Source organism: Misgurnus anguillicaudatus, chromosome 12 (genome assembly GCF_027580225.2).
Source record: "Misgurnus anguillicaudatus chromosome 12, ASM2758022v2, whole genome shotgun sequence".
NCBI classification, from domain to species: domain Eukaryota; kingdom Metazoa; phylum Chordata; class Actinopteri; order Cypriniformes; family Cobitidae; genus Misgurnus; species Misgurnus anguillicaudatus.
In genome coordinates, this window is record NC_073348.2 from 921,878 (window position 1) to 944,913 (window position 23,036).

General features: G+C 41.2%; 2 protein-coding genes across 2 annotated transcripts; both read left to right on the forward strand.

Moving 5' to 3' along the window:
- Positions 1-248: 248 nt before the first annotated feature.
- Positions 249-3,138, forward strand: LOC129447550 (uncharacterized). Its single transcript, XM_073874651.1, has 6 exons — positions 249-1,617; positions 1,712-1,886; positions 1,976-2,271; positions 2,354-2,523; positions 2,605-2,835; positions 2,947-3,138. The coding sequence occupies exons 1-6, from the start codon at positions 1,047-1,049 to the stop codon at positions 3,136-3,138; spliced, it is 1,635 nt and encodes a 544-aa protein (XP_073730752.1). The 5' UTR covers positions 249-1,046.
- Positions 3,139-4,556: 1,418 nt separating this feature from the next.
- On the forward strand, positions 4,557-5,944 carry LOC129446116 (uncharacterized). Its single transcript, XM_055207070.2, has 6 exons — positions 4,557-5,054; positions 5,144-5,261; positions 5,353-5,466; positions 5,552-5,647; positions 5,724-5,768; positions 5,849-5,944. Exons 1-6 carry the CDS (start codon positions 4,839-4,841, stop codon positions 5,878-5,880), a joined length of 621 nt encoding a protein of 206 aa, XP_055063045.2. The 5' UTR covers positions 4,557-4,838; the 3' UTR covers positions 5,881-5,944.
- Positions 5,945-23,036: the final 17,092 nt, after the last annotated feature.

The window sequence follows — 23,036 nt, forward strand, 5'->3', positions numbered from 1 at the left end:
TTGGTTGTTCCTTTATATTTTTAATTGCATGGTAAATAACATGCAATATCATTGTCACTGAGAACTGGTACGTTTTTAATTGCATGGTAAATAACATGCAATAACACTGTTTAACAACTGAGAACTGGTACGTATTCAATTGCATGGTAAATAACGTGCAATTTCACTGTTTAACAACGTAAACGGATGCATTTCTGAACTGGTTTTTTGTTTTGTTTTTTGGAGCCGGTGTCGTTGAAAAGGTGAAAGAGAGACGTTTCGAACGAGCCTACCTTCGAGTCTGGCCGACGTTCGGGGACGGAGCTAGGGGCATTTGAATACGAGGACAAATTCGTTATATCTTTGGAAGGGAAGGTCCCAGAGACTCGGGGGTCGGATCGTTTTAAAGGGGGCGACGAGACCTTTCCGACGACACCGACCCCACCTCTCTACGACTTTCCTGGGCCGAGATCATTTTTTCTTTGGTTTTTCTTTAATTGTTTCCAAAGGGCTCCATCCCAGGAGACGTCTCTACGACATTCCTGGGCCGATATAGTATTTTTGTGTTTTTACTTAAATAGTTTCCAAGGGGCTGCACCCCAGGAGAGTCTAAGTCGAGTCGGGCAGCTCGTGACATCCAGGGTCTGAAATAGCAGGAAAAGTGAAACAATTGACTTTCGGGTCTAAAAAGTCAAATATACACGAAAGTCAATCCGTTTCACTTTTCTATCTAAAAAAGGCGGAGAATAGATAGAAAAGTGAAATACGGGAGGTTCCGATCTATACCGATGAGCCAGTGCTCCGCCCCCTTTGCAAGGAGTATATAAGCTTAGAGCTCAAGTGACCTCCCCATTCTTCTATTTCTTCATGCTCAATCATCTTGTGAAAATTTTTCAAAATGTCCATTGTGCGGTCGTGACTATGCTCAATTAAGCCAGCATCTGAAGGTGTTACACCGGGTGGTCAATCTGGAGGAGAGATGCCTCCTTCTGGCGCTAGAGTCCGGCCGGGTCAACGTCCGTCAGGGACGTTGCCCCGTGCCGGGATGCCAGAAGGAGGTGTCGAGAATGGATAGGCACCTCTTCTCCCACTCCGAGCTCTCGGCAAAGGCACGCCGGGTCGCCTTTGCCGAGAGCAAACGGCAGAAGATATTGTCGGAGTTGGCGACACTGAGAGCCACGAACCCGGCGGTGCCGATGGTGTCTTCCCTCGACCTGCGGGGGGAAGGAGAGCAGGCCGGGGAAGGCACCTCGGCCGCCGCCGAGGAAGACGCGGAGCCGCAGGACTGCGGCTCCGAGGCCTGTGCGCGGGCTCGCGACAGGTTGAGGGCGACCAACGCCGACCTGAACGAACAGGTCGACGCCCTCACGTCTTCCTTGGCCGAGCTCACGAGGCGATATAAAAAACTTCTTCGTCGGCAGACGGCGAGGCCGGCTCAGGAAGTCCGGAGGGTGACGGGCAAGCTCCTCGGCGCTCTGGAGGCTCCGGTGTCTCCGGACCGGGAGGAGGCACCACCAGAGGCCACCGGAGACTCTCCTCCGGAGGTGGAAGCTGGTCCCGTCACGCCACCCCCGCTGCCTGAGGAGGAGGCGGAAGAGTCGAGCGGCCCTCAGTTTCCGGACCACGTGGTCGCCCTTAGTGAGTAGCGGTCTTTATTCCCAGCGACCTCCTACTGTCGATAGTCTATAATGCTAATGTTTATCTCCCTCTCTTTCTCTCTCTCTCTCTCTAGACGAGCTCCTGGCGGAGTTCAGGAGGCATCACGAGGGGCCGGAACCCAGCCGGAAGCTGAGGGACAACGTGACAAGCAAAATCTTCCGCATCAGGGCCTTCGTGGCCTACGTGGCGGAGGGGAAGAGCAGGCTGGCCACGTTGCGGTTCATGGACGACCCTGAGAGGATGAGGACGTAAGTTTCGGTCCTTGTTGTCTTTCTGCTGTCGTTTTGACGCCGGCGGGGCGCTATTAACTCTCGTTTCTCTTTGTGTGTGTCCGCAGGTGGGTGACAAATCTCAGGGCGTCCAAAATGACCGAGACCACCTTGAACCACTACCTGAACAACGTGGCCCAGTTCCTCGATTACATCCATGAGACCCCTCCGCCGACCTCCCGCCTGTCCAAGAAATCCATGCTGGGGATCAGGCGGGAGGTCAGGGCCCTGCTGAAGGGCCTCCGTAGAGGTGTTGTCATGCACCAAATTGGGGTGAAGCAGGCCAAAGAGGGCCGCGTCATCCCCAAGGCGGTGCTCCGTCAATGCCTCTCGGAGGCCAAGAAACGCATACCGGAGGTCCTGGGTAGGTCGAAGTTGCTGTCGGTTTTGCCATTGTGTCCGGTTTCGTGTCTCTGTTTTACTCAGGTGTGCTCTTGTATCCACAGACCAGCTCGAGAACGACCTCCAGCAAAAGACTCAGTTCTCGTTCTATGGCTACTTGACGGCCTACTACGCCTCCATTTACGGGCACCGGCTGGGGGTTTTCCAGAACCTCACCATCCGGGAGGTGGAGGGGGCCGTCAAGTCGCCTAGCACGGGGGACTACCTCATAAACGTAAGCGTTTTACCCCAAGCGTAGATCGGAAATCGTCGCGCCCGGCACGACCTAACTCTCTCTCTCTTTTCTCTCTCGCAGATCTCTCTACACAAGACGAACCGGGCGTTCGGCCCGGCGCAGCTGTCCCTGACCGCCGAGGAGTACGGATGGTTTCGGCGGTTCCTGGCGCTGCGCGACCGGCTGGTCGGCGGGCCGGACGCCCGCTTGTTCTTTTACACATCGACACCCAACCCCTGTAAGAACTTGAATAACTACTTTCAGGGGGCTTGGGTGTCGATGGGCCTGCCGGGGAAACCCACATTCATGGACGTGAGGACCTCCAGGACTTACCCACGTAAGCGCCGGACACACGTGATATCGTTGGATTTCGTTTGTACGTACGCTCGCGACTGACCCTTTGTGTTCTTCTCTCTTTCGCAGGCCCGTAACACCCACTCGAAGGCCGACCGGGAGAAAGTGTCGAAGTTCATGTGCCACGACACCTCCACGGCCGACAGGTTCTATGCTATGAACCTGAACGTCAAGCAGGCCGTGGAGCACCGTCGGCTCTTCGAGGGGGCGTTGGTGGGGGAGGAGGTCTCGCCAGCGAATCCGGCCGCCGAGGTAGAATAAAAGTAGAATAGAATGTTCAAATGTTGTTCAAATGTTCTGTGTTTGCGTGTCATTTAAATGTGTTCATTGTGTTGTGTGTTTTTTTTTATAAATAAATGTTCTTCTGATAAATGACTGACTTGGAATTTATTGTTGTCAAAACCAGAAATGAAGACAAGTAATCAAACAACACTTAAGTAAAATAGCTTTATTCGAATACCAGCATTTTTTATTAATTAATACAATCGTTAGCAAAGAGAATCCAAAGGAATTAACAAATAATAACTAACATGAAACAATTATTAAACAATTTATTAAAACAATTTATTAAAAACACTTAAAACAAATAGATAAAACTTAAACATTAATCTCTAGCGAAAGGGAATCATCGTTTGGCCAAAGGAAAATAAATAAGGTCAAAATATTGGATAGAATAAAGTTAAAACAGAGCGAAACTGAAAACCGGAAGTGAACGGCCCTAGAAATTAATAAACTATAAACGTAACTTAAAACGTGATCGAAACAGCGTAAGGTAACGAGAAACTAGATGAAATAAGGTCAAAATAGAATTAAATAATTATTATTACGTTTATAAACACGTAAACTCAAACCCGGAAGTAACCGCCACCGAGTAAATAATTAATGATAAACGTAACTTAAATTATGATCTAAACGTCGTAACGTCACGAGAAACTAAACGGAATAAGGTCAAAATTAAATAAAAAAATTATTACATCGTTTATAAATATGTAAACACAAACCAGGAAGTGAACAGCGCCTGTGAACAATTAATTTCAACACAAAGACAACTTAATGAAACGTAACGTTGATCTCGAATGATGTAAATTAACTTTATTAGTTTGAGAAAAACAAGTAAAAATAAAACAACGACTTTAAAAGGTAAACGAATCCCATTGGCTACTGTACTCTCTACGTAGGACTTGACGGGAATTTCGGAAATCCCTATATATATATTGATTACAGCTGATTAATGACGCATATATCAACAGATGATCGATTTAATGAGTAAGTTTAATTATGTTTTGATTTGACGATTTGAAACTTTTAACAAGTGATTGTGTCAATTGATTTTTTTTTTATTGGATATGTGCAAAGTTGTAATACGAGAGCCGACATGTCTCGTTAATGCGTAGATAGTGATTTATTAAGTAATTATCTGTTTAACGTCACGTAAAGTCACAGTTTTTAATACCAGGGCCTACCTATTGCATTAAACATGAGTTGATTGATTGATTTAACCTCTGACCTATGCTCGTCTTATGGAAAAAACAGTAATTTCTTGGTGCCCGTTGCATTATGCACACGTTTAGCTCTATCAATGTCACTTTACATTAAAGTTTACTGTCTGAGACTCGTGTTTACATTGTTTTAATGCAAAAAGCAGGCCTTGTAGTGCTACTGTAAACTCTGACCTGTGCTTTTCTCATCAATATGCTGTTATATCTTAGAGCTAAACGTGTGCATAATGCAACGGGCACCATCAATGTCACTTTACATTAAAGTTTACTGTCTGAGACTCGTGTTTACATTGTTTTAATGCAACAAGCAGGCCTTGTAGTGCTACTGTAACCTCTGACCTGTGCTTTTCTCATCAATATGCTGTAATATCTCGGTGCCTGTTGCATTACGCACACGTTTGGCTCTATTAAAGTCTGTTATTTGTTATTCATGTCCTCTTTCTTGTGTGTCGTTTCAGAAACATGGCTCCTGTGAAGTGCCCCTTTTGCCGCAAACCCCGGGCCAACATGAGGCAACACCTCCGGGTATCCCATGGCATCCTTAACCTCAGGGAAAGGCACCTTTGGGTCAGCTTTTCCCTGAGGAAGGTCACGGAGCCTTTCCGGCCGTGCCCGTTGTGTGGCCGGTCGGTCAAATACATCCGGCCACACTTCGCAAACTCCCACAAGGATCTGTCGGTGAGTGTCGACCGTTAAACTTTCTTTGTCAACATGTCGATAGCTAGTAAATCTCTACGAACCGGTTTTAAACACGTTTCGTCTCCTAGGACAAGGAGCTCAAGAGGACTGTCCGGCATTTCCAGTGGGAGATCACCATGGAGAGGCTCCGTGAGCTTGAGGCCAGCAACCCGGAGGTGCCTCTCGTCACACTTGATGAACCCTCTGGTAGGTGTACTATGTCTGAACTTTGCTCCGTTGTCTTTCAAGACACAGCAAGTTAAGCTAATCAACTATATACATTTATGTGTCGTTTCAGACGATCCTGACACGCAGAATGAGGTCTGCCCGCCGGTCTGCCCGCCGGTCTGCCCGCCCGTCATTCCTGCGAGCAGCGACCCTCACACTGGCTTCTCCTTTGATGCCTTTCTAAGTAGGTCTCAATTCATCGCCCCGAATGGCCTTTTGCCTTTCCTTCTGATACGGAAATCAAATGTTTGTTTTTTATTTCATTACAGTGACCATTGGAGATGGGGTCGAGGCCAGTGTGGGGGTCAATGAAGTGGAGCCATTTGAAATGGACATAGTGTCCATGAGTTTCATGGAGATGCTTGGTAGGTCTTAAATCTGCTAGCGATTCTGCATTATCTCGCTCGGACAGCAAGAATGATTGAATGATTTGTTTTACAGAGGACAATTCCATGGATCCTCTCCAGTGGGGGGATACGCTCCTAGGTATGTATCATGCTGTGCCTTTAATTATGTTACCGTTAAAGGAAATCATTTAATTAATTTGAATCTTTCTTTCATTTCAGGGCCGCAGTACCCCTCACTGGAGGATATTTAAAAAGTTTTAATTGTTTAAAGTGTTTATTAATGTATGTTCAATAAAGTTTTTATATGTGTTTTAATCATGTGTTTGGTTGTTCCTTTATATTTTTAATTGCATGGTAAATAACATGCAATATCATTGTCACTGAGAACTGGTACGTTTTTAATTGCATGGTAAATAACATGCAATAACACTGTTTAACAACTGAGAACTGGTACGTATTCAATTGCATGGTAAATAACGTGCAATTTCACTGTTTAACAACGTAAACGGATGCATTTCTGAACTGGTTTTTTGTTTTGTTTTTTGGAAAAATGTTCAAAATAGGCTCTTTTTGAGTTTGACCTCAATCGTTTCTGCGTTTGAAAAAAATGTGAAAAATGCTAAAGTTTAGGGCTCTTTTTCTCGACCTGTGAAGGTCGTAGACGCTCGGTGGAGGGTGCGTTGGAAAGGTCCGGACTAGACAATCTCTGGGGCGGAGCTAGGGGAATTTGAATATAATAACTCATTTTTTATATCTCCGGAAGGGGAGGTCCTAGAGACTCGGGCGTGGGTGCATTTTAAAGGGGGCAGGGAGAGCTTTCCAACGACACCAACCGAGTCTCTACGACGTTCCTTCGCCGAGATATAGCTTTTCATTTTTGAAAATGTATGAATAATGCTTATATTCACGGCTCTATTTCTCGGCCCACGAAGGTCGTAGACACTCGAGTGAGCGTGCGTTGGAAAGGTCCGGACTAGACCTTTCCAAAGAGCCCACGGTCGAGGGTGTAACCTAATCAGGGGCGGGGCTGCGGTCATTTGAATATGTGTAAAAAAAATGCTTGGACAGTGTTTTTTTTATTTTTATTAAACATGCGAAATAGGCTAAAGTTTAGTGCTCTTTTTCTCAGCCGAACAAGGTCGGAGACACTTGATCTTGGATTCGTCGGAAAGCCCTGGAACAGTACTTTCCGACAGTGCCGGGCACGAGGGCGTGTCACTCTCCTGGGCGGAGCTATTGGCATTTGAATATGAGGAAAAACGAGTTATGTCTTTGGAAGTGACACCGCCAACATGTCTCTACGACGTTACGGGGCATATTTACATCACTGACAGTTTCCATGTATTCGTGCATTCAATAGTCTGCCATTGGACGGATAATGGGTCCGTGTCATTTTTTCCCCTTTAGAGCCTCGCTGATTTCGACCGCATTACCGCGACACGGACGACGCGCGGAGAGCGGCAAGGTAACTTTCGCGCGCCTACGACATGTACACGAACGCACTATTTACGATTGAATTGAATCGCTGACACGTGTCAGGCCTCTATCTCGGCACAGGAACGCGCTAGGAAGGCGGGACCCGCGCACCCGTCTTAGTCTCGGCACGGTCGACGCGTGGTGCGAATCCGGTGAAGATCCGGCGAGGTCGAAAATTTGGTCCAAAAAAACCGACAGGGGTACGTACCCCTTACGTCATTTTTTTGGACGAAATTTTCAACGTTGCCGGATTTAGCTCAAATCGCTCACGCGTGATGAGGGGGTCGGGCCGTGCGCGGAAACGTGCGTCTCGGGGCAGTGACTCGTTACGGGGCGGAGTTACGGCCCTGACACGTGTCACAGATTCCATTCAAAAATAAATAACGGGTTCGTGTACGTGTCGTACGTGCGCGTAAGTGGGTCCGTGTCATGGGGGGGGTCGGGGGGGCGGTCAGGAGGGGTCAGGGGGTCAATCCGCGACATTAATGGGCAAACGGACAAATAGTGGGTCCGTGTCATGGGGGGGGGGTCGGGGGGGCGGGTCAGGAGTGTCCAAGGGGTTAATCCGCACCGATAATGGGCAAATGGACAAATAGTGGGTCCGTGTCATTGGGGGGGGGTCTGGGGTGCGGTCAGGAGGGGTCAGGGGGTCAATCCGCACCGATAATGGGCAAATTGACAAATAATGGCCCCGCGTACGTTTGGGAGGGGGCCGGGGGGCGTAGCCGAAGATAATGGGCAATCGGATGAATAGAGGGTCCGTGGACGGAGGGAGAGTCTCCACCCGGTGGCTCAGTGCCGAACGACGCCCGAAATCCCTAAAATCCGTGGAAAACCAAGTCGGACCCCCTGGGGGGGAGGGGCGCGAAAACCCCCCAGCCTCGACCGGGAGTTCACGCGGGGACCCCCTGTGGCGTTCGATTGGTCGTGAAAAATTTTGGGGGCGTGGCGCGCAGCTGACAGTTTCCCCTTCCCTCTTGCCTGTATTTTAGCCTAGGGATGTCAGCTGCCCTTGCGTGGTACCCTAGGGCGAGCAAGCGCTGCATGCGATTGAACACGGTTCTCGACGTGCATCTTGATCTAATAGGTATGGGTTTCTAACAAAGTTAGCGTCCGGAGCAGAAAAAACAGAAAAAACGCATGCCTGCATGATCATATCACTGTATTATATTACAATGCCATGCGAGCCACAAATTAAAGCTTGCCGAGCCGCATGCGGCTCGCGAGCCGCGCAATGAAGAACACTGCACTAGGTCTTAAATTTAATTAACCCAAGTCTTAAATTTCTTACCTCCATTTATTCCCGAAAAGGTTGTCCGAAAAATATAAAATGGTAAATTAAAATGCTGTAGAACTAATCAGTGACGGGGGAAGAATGTATTTGGTGGGTGGGCCTCTAAAAAGAAAAGTTCTGCACTTTGCGTGTCACTGAATGTCTCTTCAATCCAGTTTTTAATCATTATTTTTTAAAGAGGATACAAATGTAGGCTATTATAATCCACGCAATTCATGCCATAAGCTATATTTCAGGTGTTGTGATCCGACTGTATACTGTAGGTTTGGCGAGAAACAAACCTTAAATGCAGTTTTTTATAAGCAAAAATCTTTTCTGTGTTAATTTAACCAACTAGCCCGTGGCTTACCAGAGCATTTGCAAGGTTCTGAAACAGAGGACCCAGAAGCGAAAAAATCAACACTGCTTTATTGAAAATCAACTTAACAGTCAGGCCGTCAAGTCCCGCGCCATCAACAATGAGTCAACTTTAGTGTTACACAGTTTTCATATGCAGCCTACAAATGCGACCTCTGGAGGCTACAGCCTTTGGATTTAGAAACGGCCTTGTTTGCAACACACAACAAACCACGAACAGCCTTTTAATAGTAAAGTTCCTTTTCATTTCATTATTGTGTAATTAGAGAGGGGAATAAATGCGATAGCGTAATAGCGTATATTTATGCATATAACGTATGGGTGGAGAAAGTGTAAAACATGTTAACAAGGCACATATCAGCAGCTGACCATACTGATCTTCCCATATTAGTGGATTTTATTTGTCAAAAAAAAAACAATAAACAAAGATATAATAAAAAATTTAATGTTTTGAGAATTTCTGAGATCATTGTGCCGCTTTGGTCTTAAATTTCACTCATAATGGTCTTAAAAAGGTCTTAAAAAGTCTTAAATTTGACTTGGTGAAACCTGCAGGAACCCTGTGACAGCCAGTCAGTGACACATCACTTAACTCAATTCATATAACGCATTTAACAGTCAATGAAAATATACATAATGTACACAATTAAAATATACAACAAAACACAATTTAGAAGATTAAAATCTTTTTTTTGTTGTAAAAAAATAAAAACTTACCAGTGTAAAGATAATGGAATTTGAGTTATATGATCAAACTTCGTGACCTGGTAAGAACTCAGCTGTGTTTTGCTCTAACATTAATTGTAGTCTATTTTAACTTAAAGGCGGAGTCCATGATGTTTGAAAGCCTTTCCGTCCACATATTCTACACATAGGGAAGTTGTCTATCACCAGCACTCCCTCTTTGTTTTTTCACGAAGCCAAAACACTTCCATACTTTAGTCTTTTAGAATGTGTAAAAATAGTCAGCAGCAGCACTCATCCTTCCGCTATCCTTCTCCATAAGTAACGTGTGCACCTGCGTATGAGTGACACCTATGCAGCATCCAGTGTAATTTGAACCGGTCAAAGGAAAAAATAATGCACGTCTTTTTGCCGTAAATTGAAGACCTCGCAATAACACAACGTGCAGCTTAACTACCGTGGTGTATCGTATTACCGAACACCGGCACAAGCCTAGTCATGAACGCAACCTTCTTAAAACTGATGCCATTAATCCGAGCAAGTCATTAAAGCCCAGGCGCTCTAAAATGTCTTGCATGATTACTTAATGACTGTAAACACATGCCTGCACACACACAGACAGTGCTATTGCAGAAGGCTACATGTCTCAAGCAGTGGTGCTTTCAGAGGTGCCTTTTTAAACACATTGGTCCAGCGGAACGCGGTCATATTTTAAACAGGAATGTATTGCTACAAATCTTTGAAATGCATATCATAAACAGGATTACTACCTAGTGATCTGACTTCGGACAAGCGCAGCTTTCTGCACCTACACGAGAGTGAGTGAGGCGCCAATATGCAGCGAGTTATATTTTAAACAAAAGGGATAGTTTACTTCAGCTCGCATTAAACACATTAAATTAAAGAAATATATAAGGATTACTACTCTAGTTTATGTTAAGATTTCGGACGGATGCAAGAGCTTGTGCACGTGAGACAGAGAAAAGCGCAGCTGCTCACAACGCCCTGGATTTAGGTGCTAGAAAGAGTCCAAGACGTGTGCATTAAGTGCAGGTGCGTGCAAGAAGTGAATCCTCTCTCTAGATTGATTTCAAGTAAAAATTTACCATATTTTTGTCATAGTATAACTTAACTAAAAACTAGACGAGAAGTGATCTGTCCATCCTCACCTGACGCGATAACAGGTTGAAACTAGTCGGTCATTAGCTATGCATAACAACAAGCTATTATTGGCTGACACGTATTGTTTTAAAGAAACACATTATAATAACAAAAATGAATGCACATTAATCCCTATTAATTAACTCTTTCCCCATCATTGACAAGTTATCTCGTCAATCTGCAATACCCCTATTATCCACCAGGTGGCGATTTCCCACAACGTATAAAACCCAGGGGCCTCATTTATAAAACGTAGGATCCTTAGTAAAAGTCTACCTACGCACAAAAGCCAAAAATAGCAAGAAAGCCACACATATTTATAAATCTGAATAAAAAATATTCAGATTTATAAAACCATGCGCACGCACACCAGCAAGCAATTTTCCTTTTATAAAATCACAGATCACCTGAAAGGGTTAGTACGTGAATCTGCCTCATGTCACGCCCTATACACGCCCACTTTTAACCATAAATAGTCAATGCAAATCACCTCCTGAATGCTGATCCTCATATTAATAAGACTGGCATCCAATTGTTAGTTCGTAAGCTAAATGCGCCCAGCCAATAAACGCAAGCCATTGTTGTAATCCTCCAGCATTGCAAGGACGCAGCATTACACACGGGAGTCACTGCAGCTTTCATATATTGTTACAGCAAATCGTACGCCTTGCCAAAATCACAGCATAAATGAGAGGTATCACCAAAAAAAAGTGTTTTCTGCTCCTTCAGTGCACGTCTGATATATGCGAACTGTTCTCCAGCAGCACGAGCGTTCTCCTTAGCTCTACAAAGAGCAGACATATAAAAAATTAATAATTTAACTTTAAAAACATTAATAGTAATTTCCTTTTACCTAACAGACTTGTATTAACTTACAAGTGTGAGTAAATATTTGTTTTAATATTAGGCGAACACATGTTTCTTCATGCAGGTTTTCTTATGAACATCATAATTAGGACTATTATAACGATACAGAAACGATTGTCCAGGAACTTGATGGTTGTATTTCCCCACTTTGACATTTGATGATAAAATTGCACATTAATTAAGGATATTATTATATTTGGTTATTTACACCGTGTTCTACAGTTATCTAATGGATGCGTATTTGATGCTATACATCTGTCAGTTCATCTAGCGCTCCCGTAGTGGACATTGTGACCGTGACAGCACTGGTTAAACATTTAAAATGATTTTTAATTAAATTTTACAAGATGTATATGAAACAATTATCAAACAGTACAAGTGCAAATAACACTGTTGGATTTCATCATCATGATAACGTGGATCTATGATATAGAGCAGGGGTGTCCAGACTTTTTTGTGTGGTGATTTACTTTTAAAATGATAAAACCGACAACATCTACATGCTAAAAAACACTTTAAATGCGTGGACTATACTGCATATATCTCTACATTGGATTTAGTGCTGTCACCATTACTCTATTTTTTTGAAGAGTTTAAAAAAATCCTGGAGTTCATGTCGAGTACTGTTTAACCCTCTGGGGTCTAAGGGGTTTTTAGGGCCCTGGGGAAGTTTTGACATGCACTGACATTTGTGCTTTTTTCAGTTTCTTAAAAACATATAAATGGCAAAATTCTCATAACACTGTGTTCAGCACAAACTGGGCTACAATATTACATGATCAACATGTATGTACATGTTTGTATTTTTGAGAGAAAAATGTTTATGCGTGGTTTTTGAAAAAGCTAAATTTTTAAGTCACTGATACAAGTCCACAAAACTCATTCTAAACATGTTTTCCCAAGACTTTTCAAAACAGGATCTAGTAGTCTATACAGTTTTTTCTTCAAAATGATGTGAAAAATATGCAGCCTACTCATTCACATAAAGCAATATATTGACTTACAATTTCTAAGACACTTTTTCCTGGGAAAGGCTGTATGCGTGGAGTTGGGATAGCTCCTGAATAATCTGGGATTGACAGCTGAGGAACAAAAGAGTTGCATAATGAGCCACATAATGAGCCTTTCTCTGTAGTAAAACCATGATAAGGTTTACTTGGGAATTTATAACAAAAAATTATATATATATTTAATGTGTGTATATATAGAAATATTTTCTATTAATTTCACAAGTATACCTTTAAAAACCATAGTAATCATAGTAAAGGTACTGTTTTGGCGATCGTAAAAATGAACACAGGGTAGTGTTTGGTTGGCCAGCGAGAGTTTTACTTTTGTGCAGTAAACAACTCAAAATAAAAACTGCCTATCGTTGTCTGGACTCTTATTTGTGTTTTTGTAATGTTTGTTTACAGCCGCCGCCATTGCTACCTCACGTATTGATCATGAAAGCAGTGAATGTGTGCACACGCGAGTGATCCTGTGTTTAATAAACTTGCTGTGCGGAGATATGCGCTAAGATGCAACTAAATAAGGATTGTATTGTTCGCAATCGCGTATTTTATAAGAATACCAAAAACCGAGTCGAGTTTCCTGAGTTTTCGTGTGTTTATGTGGGTTCCCCTCGTGTGAAATGTTTGACGGAAGAACAAAGAAAACACTCGTGTTTGGAGATACTGACACACATACGCAAGTAAATGAGGATTTAGATGTCCTGTTTGGTGCATTCTGATGAAACAATAAGGAATGGAGACACTGGACTGAGTCTCCATTGACTGCAGGAGGCACGAGTTATGCATATGGATGTTTCTGCTTGTTCACTTCAATGGCGCAGGGGTGTGGCGATCTCATCTCATTATAGATAATCAGGTAACAAGAGATAGACGGTACTTCTCATCCTTCTCATACAGTTTACACCGAATGACAATATATGTTTTCGATCTCACTTACTTCATTTAAAAGCTGACATTCCAAGCATTATGTAAACGTTTATCTTTTGTTTCTATGACATGTATTCGTTAAGTTACAGTTTCTTTTTCTGATGCGTTTGAGAAAGGACTTCACTGAGGGAGAGAGAACAAAACGCGCATCATGTTTATTTTCTTAATTTTGTGAAAAGCACAACATTCTGTTTTTATTGGGATTGGACAGAAAAATAATAGACACTTTAACGTTTTAAATGATGTATAAATCATATCTGTATGTCCGAAATCACCAGAGTTATCTAAGTCTCTTTGCGGAGTGAATGAAAAATAAAGAGCCCGCGCCGCAGCCGACCCCAGAGTGTTAAAATAGCGGAGATACGATTCAGTAAAACAAACTACAAAGAAAATGACAATAGTATCAGAAGCATATAAATCAGCACAACGCTGCATCTCTCTCCCTCGTTCGCTCGCACGCCTACACACACACACACACTGGGCGCATGGATCAGCTCCTGCATGAAGGCAAGAATGCGATGCGATTGCATCCTGGTAAATTTCGGAAGTTTACACAACTGAGCTGCAGCGGGCAGGCATAAGATTTATAAAAACACATTTGAGAAGAAAGGCACAGCAACTCAAAAAGACTTGCGTGTTTCACAATTACTCATGGAGGCATGGAGCAGCATGAGGATACACAGTTAACTTATGTGCGATCTACCGGCATTGCCGCGATCGATGTATTAGACACCCCTGATATAGAGGGAAATTAAATGTGTTTGTGTTATCAATACTTAAAATCTTTCTTTTCATATTTACTTTCTTCAATCTGATTTCAGTTCACTTTCTTGCCATCTGCGTCACCAATACCCATTATTTGTCTCCAGAATGTGCGTACGCATGGGTCACAGTTTGCTTACAGGTGCGCACACATTCTGCAGTCAAGTTTTTTTTTATAAATCACAACCTTTGCGTAAGAATTGGTGTACGCACGTTTGCAGCCCCGTTTTGTGCGTACACACGCTTTATAAATGAGGCCCCTGGTGATCAGTTAGCTTAAGTTTAGTGCTGCCACTAACGACTAATTTTCTAACGACTAATCTTTCGACTAATTTTTCGAAAAGTCGACTATTCTAAACGACAAAAAAAAAACTCAAGTGTTTGTTATTTCATTGTGTCCATTTTATTTTGAACCCACCAGTGTCATAAACAATATGAATAACTTAAATGTTACCAAATAAAAAATTACAATGTAAACAATATAAATAATAATAAAAACTTCCAGTGCAAAGTAGATGCTTAACAGAAATATGAAATGTTTCACTTCTACTCTTTGATCTTATATTGCATTTTAACACAACTGAATGCTATTTTACATATTATCTGTTCTGTTGTAGCCTATAAAATAGTGACTAAACATGACCCATCACCTCGTTTTTTATCCAACCAGCTGTTCCTTTAACTGCTGCTAAAATCCTGATTTAGATATGCAAACATCACCATACATTTACATTGTAGCTTTACTGCTGTTGCTCTTCTCATAATTGTTGTTGTGTTTTGAGCCATTTCTTGATTTTAAATGCGAGTGATATAGCGCAGACAATTCGGTGCAAATTCAGAAATATAAGAGAATACACTAGTTGTTACATAGACTACAGAACACGGCATACAGCATCATAGGGAGGGAGAAAGCTCGCACACAGACTCACACTACTGCTAATCTTTCTTCAAGTCATGTTAACTCGATCAGTCGTCTTTGTCAGAGACATCTGGGAATGTTGACGTTTACGCAAAAAAAGAAAGTACATTAAAAACACTGCCACCTTTTCACTGTCACGTAAGAGAGAGGCGCGCGCGGTCGAGGCGCTGCAAGCAACATGAGTGAGTGAGAGAGAGAGAGAGAGAGAGACGCGCTGAACACTCGCAACAATGAAATGAGCCGTATAAAATAGTAAAATAAAAATGTAAATGGGAATCATGAAAAATCTATTTGTTGCGTCCAGTGTTGATTCCGTGGCGGAATCACGAGCAAACACTGATAGCCTTTAACATCCAAAGACAGAGTCATTGTACTTCTCAAAAGAGTTAATAAAACAGTACTGACTAGCTCGCCGTTTCATTAATAATCATATAACAGTTACTTACGTTGTCCTATTCTCTGTGGGTGTATCGTCAATAACTCCCGAGTGTTTTCGTTTGAGATGCTCGTGCATTGTCGTTGTGCTCCCGTGATAAGCCAGCGACGTTTGGCACGGTGTAACAGACCACTCTTTTATCACAACTTGGCTTAAAATACTTTCATACTTCGGAAGCTTTCCGACTCATAATTCCATAGACTCACCTGCCACCGGCAATTTTTCAAAATTAAAGCAGTGAAGGCAGGGGGAGAGGGAAGAAAGATGATAGCGTAGCAGATTAACCAGCAGGGTGCGCACAGACTGGTGTGGAGGTGAATTACATTGAGCCATTTGAGACATGAGACAGAATTACAGTGGGCCGTTTGAGACGGAAAAAAAAAAATATGCGACTCCTCGACTAAAAAAAATTGCCGTCGACAAATTTTCATCGTCGATTACGTCGACTATTCGCGGCAGCACTACTTAAGTTTAAACTAAAAAAAGGCCACAGCCTATCTTAAACCATCTCGCTAAACAACTAAACCAGCAAATCAGTTTTGGATGGTATTGGCGTTTTTTTTTCAGTAAATATAACCATGATTTAACTATAATATTTTAAGATTGTTGTAAAGTAGTGGTGACAAGGGTTTAAATTGGGCCGGGGCCGTCCGGGGCTAAGCTCCGGCACATAGGCTGAAGGTCACGCTCTGCTCTTGCCAGTGTACCCGCTGCGCTTGGGCGTGTGTACTCGCTGCGCTGTTGTGTGTGCACTGACGCGAAGGGAATAATGCGTTTTCATTCATTATGGGGCATACTCACCAACGCAAGTTCAACGATTTGCGCGAGCAGATTACATACAAAGTCAATGCAAAGACGCAACCAGGGGCGTCCTCGCATGGGGAGATGAAAATGACGCGAATTGGGCGCCGCAATTGCCGCGAAAACACGCGCTTTTCCTTTTAAATGCGGCAAGTTATGCAACTCAAGCGAAAAAACTCAGAACTTCAAGAACGCGCTCTCACGCAGGATAATTTGACGAGAGAGAGAGAGAGAGGTAAGAATGGTGCCCATGTCGAGAAAACTTCATAGAAGACTAGAAACGTGTAAAGGATTAAAGTATGTATGTCACTCATCTAATTACATTATGTTAAGGATAACAGTGGATATAACTATTGTATAGATTAATAAAATAATGTATTTTGATTACACAAATCAAACCTAACTATAGGATTGTTTTAGCTGCTGACCAGCATAGGGAATCTCTATGACTAATTTGACTAATGACTAAGACATGTTGCTGATACAGTATAGTGTGTTGTACCTTTTCTTGTTAATTTAGTCTTTTAGGGTATCTTATGCCTAGAATTATTCAAGGATGTTGATTCTTTTAACTTCCTTTAAAGTTTGATCAGTTGTGCATAATGACATGTGCAATAAATGGATATAGGGTGTCAAACTCATAGATTTGCATCATTTAAAATTCAGAAGCTCTTTGTAAATAATTTGGGTCAACCTCTGGCACAGATTTAAAGCTGAAACTTATCAAATCCTATCAGAGGTCCAGAATGTCATTGAAACACACCAGTGGCTTTGCTATCATCAGTATTAAACATGTTACCCCTTGAAGTACCCCTTCCCGCAGAGCCCCCCCACATAACAAATCCCAATTTAACCCCTGGTGGTGACATCAAACAAAACGTGGTTTCACTACAGAAATTATTTTTCTACCATGACATTTGTAGTAAACCTATAATTGAAATATAAATTATTACTACAGAGGTGGGTAGGAACGCACTCCATATACTATGTTACAATTACTTTCTTTAGTAAGTTTTTGGAAAATATGTACTCATGACATGTGATTATACAAATAAAGTACTATTCGGACGGGATTAGATTTACATAGGGAGGTGAGATAAAGCAATTTTTATCAGAGCTTCTCAGTGATTTTAGTCCCGCCCGAATGCTCCATGTCAGTAATCATTACGGATAATGTCAGTAAAGATTACGGCGACTTTTACCTTCTGTAAAAAAGGTCCGGAGAAATTACCTCAAGTAATACTAATCCAGTGCAAATAGACCAGCTGTAAATATCCAGGTAAATCGCATCATTTCCTTTTAATTTGCGAGTTTCTTTTCAAAATAAAGGGGTCCGACCATTTTGGGACACTCTCAGAGGTTCTGACATGCTCTTACATTTGGTCTGTTTTCAGTTGCATTAAAACATAATAATGGCAAGTGTCTCATACCACTGTGTTCAGCACAAACTGAGCTAAAATATTATATGAGCTACATGTATGTACATGTTTGTATTTTTGAGAGAAAATGTTTATGCGTGGTTTTTAAAAAAGCTAAATTTTTAAGTCACTGATATAAGTCTACAAAACCCATACTAAACATATTTTAACAAGACTTTCCTAAACAGAATCTAGTAGTCTAGAGTTTTTTCTTTAAAATGATGTGACAATCACCCTGCCTACTTATTCACATAAAACAATGTATTGATTTAGAAATTGTAAGACACTTTTTGTTTAGAGGGGCCGTATGTGAGAAGGATTGATTGACAGCAAGCAAACAAAGGCTCGCATAATGAGCTGCATAATGAGGCAGGAATGTGAGAATGAACTACAGTGAAGAATGTGAGGACAAATGTATACATGTTTGTTTGAGGTTTATTAAGTTAACAATATAATCAAAATAAAAATGATGGTTAGTAGGACATTTTAAGTTCATTTGGAAAGAAACCTTATTCAAAAACTTTGTATAAACTAAGAAACTGATACACAACAGAGCTGTAAACTTCATGTGGCTTATGTTACCGTATAACTTTATGTCCAAAAAGTGTTTTTCCACTTCATAGTTTTGTACTGATGAGAAAGATGCAGACCTCTAAGAGAGATATAAACAGCTGTTAGCATAATTTGTCCACAGAAATACCCTTACTTATATAACTGATGGGTAAATATCACTGATACTAAGTTACATTCATACACTATCTTGTACATAAACTTAATCTCAGATAAACATCTGCAGCAATTAATTTAAAAAGCTGTTTTCAGATGACTGTTTTCAGATGCCCATGCCCTTATCGTCTAGCTTCTGTTTTAAACGTGTTTCTGTAAGCGCGTATGAACTTTAAAAACACATCGCATGTGCGCGAGCTCGCGTCTCCGTGTAACACAGCGCTCATAAAAACGGTGTCGCATAAAGCGCAATGTATGGAATTACCTTGCATGTAAACAATATGGAATCATTTTACAGCAAATCCCGCAGTGCGGCATTACTCAAAGTTGCCATGAAGGATACGAAAGTTATAACTGTGTCTAACACTGTACAGCATGTAACAGATATCCGCCATTACGGGATGTCACGCGGATTTGTTTGTAAATAAGCATGTAAACATGGAATCATATTACAGCACACACTTAAAAGATACAGCAGTTCAGGCTTACTGAAAGTTTCCATGAAGGATATAAGTGAATAACTGTGTTTAACACTGTTACAGCATGCAACAGTGAAATCCGCCATTACGTGAGATTGCGTCCGTTTGTAAACAATGCGAAAGTTTTTCAATCCGAAGCGTACAGTCTGTGAGGTTGCTTACTGTATGTAGGCTGAACTGCACAAGCCATGAGCATATTAAGTTACATGATAGCAAATATAAATGGTATAAATTAACTGTTAACGTTACTTACTTCTAATCCAGCTCCAGTGCGTTCTCCATTGTTCTTCTTAGGTAACGTTAAAGATAAATGCTTCTCTTCCTCAATGTCCAGACATAAATGAAGATATTCCTCACGTGTGTGTAAAGTTTATCATCCAAACATGCGGTAAAGTCTTTAAATCTGTAAACTTTACGCTTTGCTTGTTATGGTAACAGCTCGTGTCTTCATTACCATGTCAACAGCTGTGGGCGTGGCCGAATTAAAAATAATGAAGTCAGCCAGGAAAGACTGTACTCTCTTTACTTCAATCCAGATTACATAAACAGGCAATATTTGTTTTCGATTATATTTAGCTTGTGACGAGTATTCGCGGAGTTTCAATTGATTTTTGTAACGTTTTGAGAGACAGCTGGCGGAGACAGAAATGTCTGGATGCACACCCTGTTTATTTTCTTTATTTGACAAAAACACAAAGATCTGTTGTTATTGTGAATGAACACATATTAAAGAAGACCCTTTACCGTTTCAAATGATGTCAAACATGTAAGTGTATGATTATTAATGATGGAGTATTTTAAGTTGATTCTGCCATGATAAGGAAAAAACACGTCAAAACGCGGCCCCGCGTTTTTGGACCCCAGGGGGTTAAAGAAGCATTTACTTGCATTCTAGGTGGAAAAACAAGTCAGTTACAAGTCAGTTTCTGAATAACACGACACAAACTTTATTTCTCAGAGGCATGGAATTGTTTATGAAACTGACGTTCTCCCCAAACTGAAATTAACTCATTCCCCGCCATTGACGAGTTATCTCTTCAATTATGAGGTAATATTGAACTAATTAATATGCCTTTCTGGACGAATTTCAAAGTGAAAGTGTAATACCGCTTTTATCCACTGGATGGCGCCAAAACCAAATTGATCAAAAACGGAAGTTAAAAAGAAGTAATGACTGATTTTAAATGCCTTTATGTTTTATAGTCATTCTGAGTCTGATATCTAACATAAATTCCTTTACAAAAACGCAATTTTTTAAGCTTTTTCCTCAAAATGTTGTATTTTTGAAGAGAAATATCCATATTTCAGTGGTTAAATTAAGTAGAAAAAGTAAATATATAATGAAACGTTTTTTCCCCATTTTGTTTGTTTGTTTATTTGTTTATTGTTTGTTTGAAAGCAAAGGGTGTGTTCTTTAATTTGATATAATTTGTATGTTTATATATTTATAGAAGATAATTTTTCCTGCAAGGAATTTTGTGAAACTTTTGTTAAAATCACAAAAATGCAGGTGGGCAACTTTTCTCAAAAAGGCTGGCGGTGAATGAGTGTTTTGCGTTTTCCTCGTCTGTGTCTTATTGTTTGCACATCAGATGTCAGAAAGCAAGGTAATGTGCACGTGAAGACGGGAGGTGATGCGCTGCGCAAACGAGTTACCCTCCCACTTCTGAATGTTTTACTGAGCTGTCCAATCCCATCCATATTGACCATTAATATTACAGACGTCCTGTGGTAAAATTATATTACGCCATCTAACCCTGTAAAACTAATCCTGTTCGAATAGGGCTTAAGAATGGAGTAGTAGTTAGTGGATTAGTAATTAGTGGACAAGATCGCTTGTGTGTGTTAATGTAGAAGTAAACCTATAAAAGATATATAAATTTTAACTACAGAGGTGGGTATGAACACACTCCATATAATGTGTTACATTTACTTGTAAATGTGTACTCTTGAGAGTACAATTGTACATTTACATTTTTATTTACTTCATACTTAAATCACAGAATAAAGAAAATTCATTGATGGTTGACGTCTGATTCGCTGTATACTGTACCGTAATATGCAAGTGCTTCTCACAACAGACACGTGACATTAGATTCACAATTATTTAAAAAAAAAACATGATTTTTTGTCTAAAATCAGTTTGTATACACAATTTGTGAACAATGTGCTAATGCTGGTTCAGCTGGTGCTAATGATGGTGCTGATGCTGGTTGCGCTGGTGTTCACTAGCAAAACCAGCACCAAAACACAACATATGCTGGTCTTGCTGGTATGCTGTTTTTTTCAGCAGGGCTCAGACTATCTTATGAGATTTTTTTATGAGTTCTGTCAGTTTACTTGTTTGATATTTCAGCTATAAACTCTATGCATCAACATTGAGACTAGAGTTAATTTCATAGAAATGCTTGTCTATTCTGTGTTTGTCTAACGTATTTTTTCATATATTTTTTACTATTTGTGTTTGTTGTAATCTTGTAATTGTAATTGGTTCATGTCTTTTATTTTGAAGTTGTCAAGTCTGCTTTGTAGTCCTTTTTCATGGTCCTTGTAGTTTTCATCTTACCCCGCCCAATTGTGTCCATGTGTGTCTTGTTATCATTGATTAGTGTCTTTATATCTAGCCCTCATGTTGCCGTTGTCTTTAGTCAGGGTTTAGTGATATTAGGTGTGACAGAAGTGGATCACTAGTTAGAGGATGTATAATATTTATTTAATAAAAAATAAGTGTCTCAAATGAACATGAAAGTGTAGTTATAAAAACATTTTGTCCAATAGATAATATTACATTTTTAAATCCATGGAAAAACTGAACAACACACATATTTTAAGACATTTTACCAAATGTTGATAGATGAGAAATACGGTGTGGAGATTTTAATGCTCTTAATAGACTTTGGGATTGTGATTTTATACAAATAAGAATGGAGTAGTAGTTGAAGAACAAGCAGACGTGTGTACGTGTGTGTGTTAATAATGGAAGTGAGATACATATGTAGGACACTCATTCTTGTTAAAACTGTATATATATTTAATACAGTAATTTCTCAAACAAAAAAACCCTGGGATATGAATTTTTGTTCATACCACCCAGCATTAGTATGTGCACCCAAGTTCCTCCACTGTGTAAAAACCGAGTCCATAGGGATAAATGAAGGGTTCCCACTAATTGGTAGAGGAAAAGAGGAGTTTTTATTTCAAATTTTGATTTGATCTGTTTCCAAGTACAGATTATACTGTGAATTAAGCAATTATGTTTATATACCGACTTGTTTATCTTTATAGGAGATATGATTGCACCAATACCATAAGGATAGCCTGGGTGCCAGCCCATCTTAGCCCCGCCCACAAGATTTTGTAAACGGGAAGATGGGTCTGGGGTTTCTCCGTTGAGGAGCTGCTATGCTAGGACTAGAGCTGGGCGAACCAATCAAATTGTCAGGGCGGGCTTTATACGATGATGGACAGATAATCAACAGTAACGTAATGAACCACGTCACCAAAGAGCGCGTGTGTTGAATGGCTGCCGCTGTAGAGTTCAGATGTGTGGATTCTGACATTGAGTCTGTACTAAAAGATATCGACAGAGCATTGATTTTAAAAGAAGAACAGAGAAACGCGAGCAGGGCATTTGTTGATGTCCTAATTGGCAAAAGTTGGTCGCAACTGAAATGGCTAACGTTATCACGGCGATGCAACTCAGCGTGCACGACGAGATGGATATAATTAGCGGTCGTTGCCAGCTTCTTTTCGGAAGCCCGGAATCGTGGTTGAGTGGAGGGACATGCTAGGCTCCAATATTTTCAAGCAAACGTAATGGCTATCGCCGTGGATGAAGTTCACCTAACGTACAAATGGTAAGAGATAGTCTTACTCTATGACTTAGTAAATACTTCATGTTGTGATATAAACGAAATGTTGTAAACATAATAGGTGTTGATGTACATTCGCTAACTCGGTATAATCACAATGTTAGTGTCATTGTAGCGAATAACTACCAGTTCGGTCAGGCTGCAAAGACGTAATTTCAACATACGTTACACACTCGGTTGCTCTGATTGGTCGTAGGTCTATCCAATTGAGTGCA